General features: G+C 34.6%; 1 protein-coding gene across 1 annotated transcript in view; it reads left to right on the plus strand.

Moving 5' to 3' along the window:
- Positions 1–12,303, plus strand: part of Smp_197880 (putative dna replication helicase dna2) — a gene marked incomplete at both ends in the record, with an annotated part of 40,016 nt that overhangs the window by 5,262 nt on the left and 22,451 nt on the right. Inside the window, 7 exons of the mRNA XM_018796696.1 lie at positions 590–941; positions 2,890–2,975; positions 4,192–4,305; positions 5,585–5,653; positions 10,043–10,181; positions 11,252–11,634; positions 12,052–12,240. Coding sequence (XP_018651813.1) covers positions 590–941; positions 2,890–2,975; positions 4,192–4,305; positions 5,585–5,653; positions 10,043–10,181; positions 11,252–11,634; positions 12,052–12,240 — 1,332 coding nt within the window. The remainder of the gene's footprint in view (positions 1–589; positions 942–2,889; positions 2,976–4,191; positions 4,306–5,584; positions 5,654–10,042; positions 10,182–11,251; positions 11,635–12,051; positions 12,241–12,303) is intronic.

Consider the following 12,303-nt stretch of genomic DNA (forward strand, 5'->3'; position numbering starts at 1 on the left):
TTTTTTAAAAATCTTTATTTTCTATCGACTTTCCTTGTTCAATTTATCAAGGTTGCCCTGTAGTTTTATCCGTCAATGAATGACTTAGTAGGGGAACTTGTAGAGTTTGACATCGTTCACAGGTTATCGTGTATTTCTTGAAATTATTCTGATGTTTTCTACCAGTTGAATCACTCCTTGATAAACTTCTAGTAGGATAAGTTTTAATAAGTTCACAGTAAATTTTTTGACGATACTGTTTTAAGTAACAGTTAGATATTATATTATATATTTATCGCAACTCCTTCGATTTCTCTTGTGTATGACTATATTGAGACTTCGATAAAATTAAAGCAGTTGTTCTTCTCTTAGTGGTTATCTCGAAACCCATGTCCTGGGTTCGATCCCCGACAGGGTCGTGTAAACACTGCTAAGAATTCCTATATTTAAACACCTCCCAAACGTTTTTGACGTTCATTATTTGTTTGAATAAAATCAGTCTGTGATGTAGTCCATAAAATTTTATCCTACTTAACCATCGTAAATGTTTTTCATTCATTTTTTTGAAATAAGGACATTAAATGTGTGTTGTGTATTTTATTTTTTTCAGGTTCGATACACCTATTCGAATAAAAGACATTATAAATATCATTCCAAATGTATATGGTGATAAAAAAAATCCTGTACATAATAATTCTACTGTAATCATATCAGATGATAATAATAATAGGGCTCGTAATGATTGTACGGCTATATGTTTAAATCCAGATTATTTATTACCGACTACAAAAGTTGTTAGTAGTTTAAATTGTTTAAGACGTGTAGTATTGGAATACTTTTGGGTTACTGATGGTGGTTATCGTGAAGATAATGAAATTAATGTTATCAATTCAAATCAAATATATAATTCTCAATCTGATGTAATGTTGACCGGTAGTTTAGTGCATGAACTTTTTCAAAAGGTAAATGTTTCGTTATTTTGTTATAAAAATTTTAGAAACGCCAAAATGTGTATCTATATTTTTAATCATTTTTATTTGACTATTGGAATTAGTGAATTTGAATATCGTTAAATAATCAATTTTAAGAAATAAGTCATGGTTTTTGGTGTTTCATTCAGCTTTCTGTATACTCTAAGCTTCAATACTAATTTATCTTATGAATATCATAAATGCAGATTAGTTAGTGTTTACTTTCTTAATCTGTCCAATTTTTGAACTATTTTAGTAACGTTTAAATGTTTTGATATTGTTGTTTTAACAAGCATTTCTCTCTTGTAAATTATATATTGCAATTTTTACCTATATACTTCATACGTTACATGTAACTACATAAATTTTTTTTAAACTTTACGTAAATATCACTGTCATATTTAAAAAAATTATACACATGAAGAACAATATTAGAGAGGATTTCATTTTCAGATAATTCAAACTCTTTGTCGTTATAATCAGAAGGGGATTTGTGGAGATTTCAGTATTTTTCAATGTTGAAATCATGAGTCAATTGAAGCTAGACCACAATCGAAAACCTGGAAGCACTGGACGGCCGTTTCGTCCTATTATGGGACCCCTCAGCAGTGCGCATCCACGATCCCGCACTCGCAAGATTCGAACCCAGGACCTACCAGTCTCGAGCCAGATCCCTTAACCGATAGACCACTGAGCCGGCATCCAACGGTGTTAATGTCTAACTTCAACCGATCCTTGTCATTAATTTCCATGGCAAAATGATTTGCAAAAATATCATAATTTTCTCCACCTTTTTATACTAGGGCCCAATTCATGAGGGATTCTTATTGTATTATTTTATCTTTATCGATAGATCTTGTTTCTTATCTGGTGACTGTGTTCAGTAGTTTTTTTTAGTTGTTTTTTTGGTGTACGCATTTCGATCCTATTCTTCCAATAAAATAATTTCTAAAAGTTACGCGAAAGTTCAGTAACTTCACGTATTTTTTGATTATTTAGTTTTGTCTGTTTTATGCAGTTGATTTTTTCCGTTTTATTCTTGGTATCTATATTGAGCAATAGATTAGTTGTGCTTCCTGTTACCCGTTTTTTATTATATGGCTTAACGTATGAATGGGTTGCGCAATCATCGGAAGATATGGTTATCATATGTTGTGTTATGCCTTAACTTGTCTATCTGGTGCTCACTGTTAAGTTTTAGTATTATGACTTATATTATACTACTTGAACAAAAGTAAGATATCAGATTAACTAGTCTGCATATGATGTGCACGTATTAATATTTATTCATACCGTTTATCCAAAATTAATGAGATTTACTCGTTCTTACTTCTATCACTACTTATTTACTTATATTGTTGTTTGTTTTATTGTTTACTAATAGACTTACTTAATGAAACATATTTAAACATTCACTGATGAATCAAGAAAGTTTTATAAGACTGCTTATCGAGTAGTTAATGACTACAGCTGGAAAAGTACACTAATGTTATTATCCCAGTTAAGATCACCTTAGACTTCTCTCTGGTGATAACATCTGTTACTCATGCAGCTGATTATCGATTACTATGTATGATAGTATTAAAATGTACCAGCTCCTAAATTTTGTCTCGAATAGATTTCATTAAACCCAGTGACCAAGACTTGAACTGTATAATAGGCTTTGAGTCACTGATATTATATAATTGTTATAGCTAGTACATAGCTTCTGGAACCGAAATGTGTGGAGCTAAATTTAAGTTTCAGATCTGATTGTTGGAAAACAAGTACTTATAACATAATTAATCATACATACAGTATTTAAAGATTACCACATTGTTGTATTTACGTTTGCCATTTAAATTACGAAATTGTATATTGATTTCCTTTTCAAAGTTCGTCTTTTAATCTCATCATTTTCTCTCTAAGTAAAAATGTTTCTTTCGTTGGTGGTTTTTAGATAATTTCTAGACCTAATATCCAAAGAGATGATGCTTTACAAATTGTTTCGGGGCTCATCTATCGTCCTTCAGTAGTTCTACAAATGTGAGTTCTAATGGTTAAATCACTATAACTTTTTTCCTCATACCTTTTTGCAATGTTATACATATTTTTATTTGATGATGGCCAATTACACTGTAAATTGAATTCTTATACTTTCATTAATTGCTGAGTTAATTTTATTATATAGAGCCAATTACATTGTCATTGTAACTGTCATATTTTGCTTCGAAACAGTTGTTTTAACTTAAAATTCATTTTTGGCATTGATAACTTTTTAAAGTGACGCATAACGTGGTCATGTTGAGAGTATGTGGATTCAGAAGTTTAAAATGAATATAATTTATAAGGGAATTTTATTAATTTTTCATTTTGTTTACAAAATCTTGATAATATGGGAATCATCTTTTTGTTTGTTATATTTTTCAGGTAGAATATATTTCAAATGTATAGTAAAATATTGGAAGCATATGAAAGTGCTTAGATTAGGTATATTTTAACGGTTAAAATTATTTTGACAGATACTGCACAACAAAATCATTTTAATCTATCTATCCATTGCTTGTTCTCCTATTTAAGTAGTCTATACTATAATTTAGTCTTTAATTAATCATCAGCGATTGTTCTCAGTCTGGAAAACAATTCAATTTGAGAGTTTTAATACTGTCCGAAAATAAATATCCATTATTTAACCGTTTCTACAGGTTCTTTACATGTTATCGTTTCTTGACAGTTTTTTTTTCAATTTTCTGAGTGTAGTTTGATATCAGTTTTAATAGTTGAATTCATAAGTCGATGTAAGCTAGACCACCATCGAAAAACTGGAAGCACTGAACAGCTGTTTCGTCCTAGTATGGGACTCCTCAGCAGTGCTCATCCGTGGTCCTGCACGCGGGATTCTGACCCATGGCCTTCGGTCTCGCGTGTGAATACTTAACCTCTAGACCACTGAGACAGCATCCAACGATGTTAATGTCTAACTTCAATCGATCCATGAATTCAACTATTAAAATTACTGCAATCTCCATAAACCCATTCTGATGGTAACTATTTTACAGTTCATTTTGTCAAAATAAAATTGCCGGTAATTGCTAGTCTTTCAAATTCGTTGTACAGTTTTATTTCGTAATTATTATAAGAAGTAAATTCATAAGTCATTTGTGACTATTACTTCTAACTCTTTTTAGTAAAAAGCAAAAAAGAAACAATGTGAAGTTTTTTTTATCAAGTTCATTGTTACACTTTAACTTTTGTAACCAAGGTACGCTTCTGGTATTGAACCGAAAACTTTGTTTGCGAAATTGGAAGAGTTTGTTCCGAAAATTTTTGACTGGACCCAAACACACTGTATTCAACACTTACCTTCTCGTAATGGGTAAATTATTGGTTTTTAATTAATGTTTGTTAGTATTTCCTTTTTTTGTTTATTAATAATATGTCTAATTTATTATACTATTTTATAACAATAAGACTATTATTGTAATAATTATAATCTAGAACAATAAGTATATACTTGCGATTGTACAGCTTCGAAAATGAAATCTACCAAAAAGAGAACTTTCCACTCAACCAATCTTTTCTATTTTACAGTGGTTTTGGCAAGTAAATATCAGATTCGAACTGTACTCTTCTTACTTCAGACTATATGGTCTTGTAACTCTAACATAAACTGTTAACCTCAAAATTGAGTAAATAAACATGTACTTGGTATATCAGTTTGATATAGAGAGTCAATTAGAAGTAGCCTAATGAAAAGTCCAGTCTATGACCCAAAGGTCAAGTGCATTTTATTGGGTCAATTTCCTAAGGATATATATATATATATATATATATATATATGAATGGGTATTTGTACATTTCATTTGATAGCCCAATGCACGTACTCGCTCAAGTAGTCAGTTGGGTAGTGGTTGGCGCGTAGCATACCATGTATGAGTATCAGATTTCGGACATCGCACGTCACAGCACAGTTAGATTACATTCACGTTTCTGTATTCAGAAAGGAAGTAATTATACTACAGAATTTTGAATACTTGCAATTACCAACTTATTGATAAAGAAAATTATTGTGACAATTTTCATTATTTTCTCTACCAAACCTTAATTTTGATGAAATCATGGAGACATATATATATATATATATTGGACATTGTTAAACCAGTAATGAATTTCTGTTTCTAGTCTTACTTTTAATTAAAAAGAGCAATACAGGGAATAAGGTGTGTTTTATGATTTCAACAGTGAATTGAAGTTTAACTTGTATCGATCTGATAAATATGTTGAATTGATTTAGGTCATTTATATTACACTGATTTGATGATCGTTTTGTGATATTTATTATTCATAAGTAGTTTTTCCATATCTTTGACTATCCTTCAACATTTAATGTATCATTAATGTTAGATTTCATAAAACTGTTAGTATTGACCTCATAATTAAAATGAAAGTTTAATATTCTAGTATAATGTTACGAAGATTGTTGTAAGTTTTACATATGCTTTACTGTTTAATTGATCTTCAACTGACATATTGAACTCGGCAATTTGTTAATCTTACAAATTGTTACATAACTTCATAAACCTGGTTTTCTCATCTTTTTCTCTTATTCACCTCTGTTATCATAGTGTTTTATAAATTTTGTTTCTCATTTTCAGTGTTACGACAGTTAACCAAGTGAAGGTAGAAGATGTTATTGCTATTGAAGAAAATATTTGGTCGAATCGGTAAGTCGAGTGTATATATATGTATTACTTACGCCTGTTACCTCTTGTCGAGGAGTACAGGCCGCCCACCAGAATTCTCCATCAAACTCTGCTCTGGACAATCCTTTCTAGCTGCTATTCATTCTTTTGATGTCTGATTCCAATCCCAGACGCAGTGTGTTCTTTCGCATTCCTCTTTCCATTTTCCCTTCGGGATTCCAAGTTAGGCCTTGTCTTGTGATGCAGTTTGATGGTTTCCGTAACGCATACCCTGTTCACCTCCAGCTTCTATTACTAATTTCCTCTTCAGCTAGAACCTGGTTTGTTCTCTTCCACGATAGGCTGTTGCTGATAGTATCCGGTCAACGGACATTGAGCATCTTTCGTAGACAATTGTTCATAAATACTTGTACTTTGATAGTGGTTGTAATAGTTCTCCACGTTTCAGATCCGTTATTTATTTATTTATTTATTTAATCACATATATATTGGTACAAAGGGCACCAGATACATATGCGCCACACAAATAATGAGAATGGGAAGAGAAGGAAGATGTGTATATATAAAAGAAGGAAAAAAAGAGAGTAATGATGCGAGGAACTGAAATGTACAACCAGAAGAGCTCTCTCAGTTAGGAAAGTTATAGCCACTCTTTATGAAGAGAGTAAAAGAAGGGTACGGCAGGATCGCCACTGGCTTCTATTCTGAGCCATATCTGATAACGTCTCTAGCCACTGTGTTGCACCGTCTCTCGGACCCCAGCCAGGGAGTCGTGAAGGACCAACAGAAGCTAGCCCTTTGCAGCTTTCTTTCATGCCACGACACCATGTCATACACTGACCTCCTCTCCGCTTTTTCCAACCAGTCCCAGAGTCGGCAAATAATGCACGACGTGGAATTCTTTGGGACGACATTCGTAGAACATGTCCAAGCCACCGAAGTCGGTGTTTCAAGATGGTGACATCAATTGAACACACGATGCCGAACCTCTGCCTTCTCGTGGCGGAGGTGTTGTTTACGAAAGTGAGAGAACGAAAAGCGAATGTCCGGCGCTATAACCGGGTTGGTGGATATGAAGGATCCACCTAGGGGAGTTGGAAAACCCTGATTCCAAACCAATGGTGCACATGGGCTCCAGTATCCTGAAGGAACAAATGGCGTATAAACCAATTGTTGGTCACCGGCTACCATGGGACTGCATCTCCTCACGATGCTCCACTGCCTTGTGGGTTAGACCTCTAGGTCAAAGGCTCCGTGTGTGGCCCCCTAAGAAAACCACCTGCTTCGGTTTGGGCACCCGGGCAGTATCACAGCCCTCACGCAAATTAATGAAATGACACATTTCAGATCCGTACAGTAGGACTGTCTTGACGTTCGTATTGAAGATTCAGCTTTGATATTGGTTGACAGTTGTCTTGAGTCTCATATGTTCTTCAACTGTAGGAATGAGGTCCTTGCCTTCACATCTGCATCCGATCCTCCTTGTTTATGGATGATACTGCCCATGTACGTGGAAGTTTCCACCTATTCCAGAGTTCCTCCATCAAGTGTAATTGGGTTGGTGTTCTCTGTGTTGTATTTGAGGATCTTGCCTTTTACTTTGTGTATGTTGAGGCCTACTGGTTGTCTTGACCTGCGTTTGTTCGTGTGTATGAGATGGGAGGGCTAGGTGATCTGCGAAGTCCAAGTCGTCTAGTTGCATGCAAGCTGTCCATTGCATTTCGTGCTTTCCCTCAGATGTGGAGGTCTTCATAATATAGTCAACCACCAGAAGAAAGGGAAGTGGGGGGGTAGACAGCTTTTTCTGAATCCAGTCCTCACTTGGAATGCATCTGTCAGCTGTCCCTCACGTATTACATTGCAGTGTAGTTCGTCGTATGAATTCCGGATGAAGTTGGCGATTTCCTCTGACACGCCATAGTGTCGAAGAATGTTTCATAAGGTACTCTAATCCACACTATCAAATGATTTCTCATATTCAAGGACATTAGTGTTTGGTGACGAATTCTATTCAGTTGATTGTCTGACAAGAGTCCGTGGTGTCGCGATTTGGTCTGTGCACGACCGATCCTTACAGAATCCGGCCTGTTGACCTCGAAATTGGGCGTCTAGTGAGTTATTCATCCGGTTCCGCAACACTCTGTTGAGAACCTTTTTTGATACTGACAGTAGTGTGATGTCTCCGTAGTTCTCACATTTGCTCAGATCTCCTTTCTTAGGTATCGTGATTAGGTATCTTTCTTTCTAGTCCGTCAGCACTTGTTCCCCCTCCCAAATCCTCTTAAATAGAACGTGGAGTATGTTTGCAGTTACTTCAATGTTTGACTTCAGTGCTTCAGCTGGTATATTATCAGGTCCTGCTATTTTCTCACTAACGATTTGCCTGGTGGTCATCTTGATTTATTCGATCGTTGGTGGAGTGGCATCTATAAGAAGGTATGTAGATGTTACTTTGATATCCAATGGATTCAATGGAGCTGGTCTATTCAAGAGTTCCTCGAAGCGTTCCAGTCATCTGTTCCCCTATCCATGAATTTCAGTGATTGGTTTGCTTTCCTTGACCGGTCTCTCTGGTTTACTATATTTCCCTATCACCTTCTTCGTCGTGTCATATAGTTGTTTCATATTTCCTTTTCTTGCAGCTTTTTCCGCTGTCGTTGCTAGTTCGCCCATGTATTTCTGCTTGTCAGCGATAATGCTCTTGTTAACTTACTTGTTTGCTTCTGTGTATCCAGCTTGTGTCTTGACTTTCTTTGTTCTTGTTCGGCTGTTGTTAATTGCTGTCTTCCTTTCTTGAATCTTGTCTAGGGTATCGATAGAGATCCATACCTTATGATGATGCTTCTTGAGACCCAGCACCTCTTGAATTGGTTGAGTTTGTCAGTATGTCGAAGAAAAGCTGTTTTGAACCTTTCTAAAGCCGTTTGTCCAGTTGTCCAGTGTGTTTTTTTAAATTTCAGTTTCATCTTGACAACCATCAGCCGGTGATCTGAAGATATGTCAGCTCCTCTCTTGCTTCTCATATCTATCGCTCTTCTGAATTTTTTACTGATGCAAATTTGATCGATCTGATTCTGTGTTGAGTAACCCAGGGAGACACATGTAGCTTTGTGTATGCGTTTGTGTGGGAAAATTGTGCCGCTTGTGACCGTTTTTTTCAATGCACATAGGTTTGCAAAACTGTAACCACTCCCGTTCCTTTTTTCATAGTCCCCAGTCCATGTCGTCCCATGATATCTTCATACCCGGTGTTGTCCATTCCAACTTTGGTGTTTAGGTCCTCCATCAGGATGGTCAGATCCTTCCTCTTTGATCAACTTCAGCCCCCCATAAATTTGATCTTTGTTGTCTCCACTGCTATGATTGGTGGGCGCATAACATTGAGTAACAATTATTGTGATTCCCTCTTTCTTTGTTTTCAGGGGTGTTTTGATGATTCTGGATCCATGAGATTCCCATCTTATAAGTGCTTTGCGTGCTTCTTTGGACAGCATCGGAGCAACTCCCTGAGTGTGTGGTCATTTTCTTCTTCATGACCAGAGTACAAAAAGTTCTCTCCCGAATCTATCCTTTTCCGTCCAGGATGGTTTCAATGGGCTTCACTTATTCTGAGCACCGTCAAGTTGTATCCCCTCATTTCCGTAACTATTTGATTAGTCCTCCAGTCTCCCACATGGTCTGAATATTCCATATACATATATTAGTTGTTGCTCTGGTTGTTAGAAGGGGCATCGGCCTCATGACTTGCAAAGAATCTCGGCCTTCACCATGAGGCGTCATAACTGTTCTGATTGCAGATTCTTCAACTCTTAGGGCAGTGATAAATGGTTTAAATTGTTTATTTTGGTTAGCGTTTTTTAGCAAGGTTGTTTTCTACGGGATGTGGTTAATGATCTTCTACCCAACCCTCCTTTTTTATCCGGCCTCGGGGCTGTCAGTAACGCTAGTAAACTACGGGCGGAATTATATATATATATATATATATATATATATATATATTTATGCACTTATATTGTGTACAACAGTACGGTATACTTGTAAATCGTTGGGTGGAGAAAAATTTTTGTCGTTTTAATGGTAGGTTTTGGTATAACTTTCTATTAATGAAACACATCTTGAAAATCAACAGTTTAAAACAAATCGTTCTATTCTAACTCTATTTAACAATTGATATTCATGATTCATTTACAAAATAACTACCGAAACCTTTAAATTATTACTGTACAAATTACTCTGGTTTAAGTGCAGAAAGCTGACATAAACTCTTGATTGTATTGTTTGTAATACTTAAAGCTTATTGGAATTCACTTTATCGCCTAAAAATTAATTAAAATTAATCCAGAGTAATCGATTCTACATTGTAAATAATTAGGTAGTTTGTCCTACATTTTCATTTTATCTTTTATCCAGTTTGGGTTTAAAAGGAAAAATTGACTCGACATTATTGTGTGAAATTCCTTTGATTGGTGAATTGAAACCTACGTTGAACTTAATTCCTATGGAATTAAAAACTGGTAATCCAACTTATTCAATCGAACATAAAGGTCAAGTATGTTTTCTTGTAGTTTCATAACTATATTCATCACGTTTCATTAGATGATAATCACCTTTTAAACGAAAAAAGAATATTTTGAATATATAATAAAGAAACTTTCTTAACAACCATTGTTTTCTTTACTTTGTATTTAGGTAAAGATTATGTTCATTTTGTAACATAGTTGAAAAGATCCTTACAGAAGTTTACTACAAACGAGCCGTTTAGTGCTCTTCGATTTTTTATATTACTCTAACTCAAGTCAGCTGGTGATAAATTTCGCCTAAAGATAACAATAACTAAATAATATATTTTTTTGAATTATTCCTCCCAATATGGTTTTCTATTCCATCTCAAGTATCCCTCTCAACTTGATTAACTAAAGTATATCAGTACTATATTTAGAATTTTATTATTCATCATGACTTCAGGCTGTTTACAACTGATGAACAGATCTGGAATAGAGTATATTCATTTCATCCCGCATATCTTATAACCTTGTTCTGTCCAAATTTATCATAGAGAACAAATGTGTGAACAAGATAAAGTTAAACTAAGAAAACTTTTCCTTAGTTTATTGCACTTTTTATTTCTTGTTTTTCATGATTACTTCCGGAGACAGAATGTATATATTTGTACACAGTATCTGCTTGCCTAATTCATTCTTTGGTCCTTGCAAATAAAACTTTAGTGCAAGATTTTTCTTTTGTACTAGCCATCACCAAGAATTGGGAGTAAGGATTAAAGTACTTACTGTGTGCGAATCGAAGTTAGAAATTTCTCGCCCTAAACGTGAGTCATATATGTCTGGTTCACATGTATGTATTCAGAGTTTTTAAGACTTTCTCCTGTGAATATTGGATCTCTGTGCATCTCTTGTCTATGACATACTATATTTAGTCTTCAAACTTTTTCTTCTAAAACCACTAACATTTATGAATTTTCATTATCAGTAATCGTTATTATGGTATTGTCTGTCCAGTTTTATATGGTTAATTCACTTGTATATGGACCAACTTTGTAATCATTTATTTGCTATACTTTCTACATATTTATCGATCAGTGTTTGACATTTTATTTTCTAGGTCTACTTATACCTAATGTTGGCTAGAGAATTTTACGGTGCCTATTACAGTACCTCTAAATATGCTAAAGTTCCAGTTGCAAATGCTGGCTGGCTTGTCTACCTAAAGGAGCCGATAAAACAAAATTTTCAAAAACACATTTCCTTCACAAACCCGGGCATTCTCTATCCAGATATTAACAGTTTTCGAGGTCTTATACAGACGAGAAATAGGCTCGTTTCAGGAATTATCGATCTGTTAAGATCAGCTGATACTTCCCACGAACAGCTGTGTGTTAACGAACCGAAACTTAAGTTACCTGATTGTATAAATCAGTTACGTGTTTGTCAAACTTGCAGTTTACAGCTTACATGCAGCTTATTTGCAGAAAATCCTGCGAAACCGTAAGTTTAATAATATGTTAAAATAAGCGAAAAAAATACATAATTTATTATTATTTTGTTACTTGGCGTTAACTTTCTCCGTAGATAATGTTTACTTCTGGTTACCCGTATGTTTATTCCTCTTATATGTAGTGATAGGAGACTATGCAGATCGTAGTTATCAATCGGTGTAGTTCAATAAATCACAAGCTATTGTGAAATTTTGAGTCTTACTTTTGGCTGACAGGAACGTAACACTGATATTGAATTTGCTCATTCTTTAAGTAACTATTACCGAACAGAAAGCTGGATGGAGTTATGCTCATTTGATAATTACTACCCAGTGTTTAAAAGAGTTTTTCACGTTCCCACAAAAAAATTACTGTCATATTCTGCTTGATCCAAGTAATGAGTAACTTTTGATATTTTTTCATACAGATATTCGGGTGCATATGATTCATTTTCCAGTGTTCACAAAATTCTAATAAACCATCGGTCTCACCTTCAACAAGAACACATTGATTTTTTTATCAAGTGGTCTAAACTCTTGTTAACAGAATACTTGGATAATGAACGCTTCGAACATGTAATTGGAAATATTTACAAAACATCTTTAAAAGTTGACAAGTAATAATAAATATATGTTTATGTATGAATTGTCATTTTCTTTTTGAAAGTAGTTTCGTAATA

This window comes from Schistosoma mansoni, chromosome 4, assembly GCF_000237925.1.
Source record: "Schistosoma mansoni strain Puerto Rico chromosome 4, complete genome".
NCBI classification, from domain to species: Eukaryota; Metazoa; Platyhelminthes; class Trematoda; order Strigeidida; family Schistosomatidae; genus Schistosoma; species Schistosoma mansoni.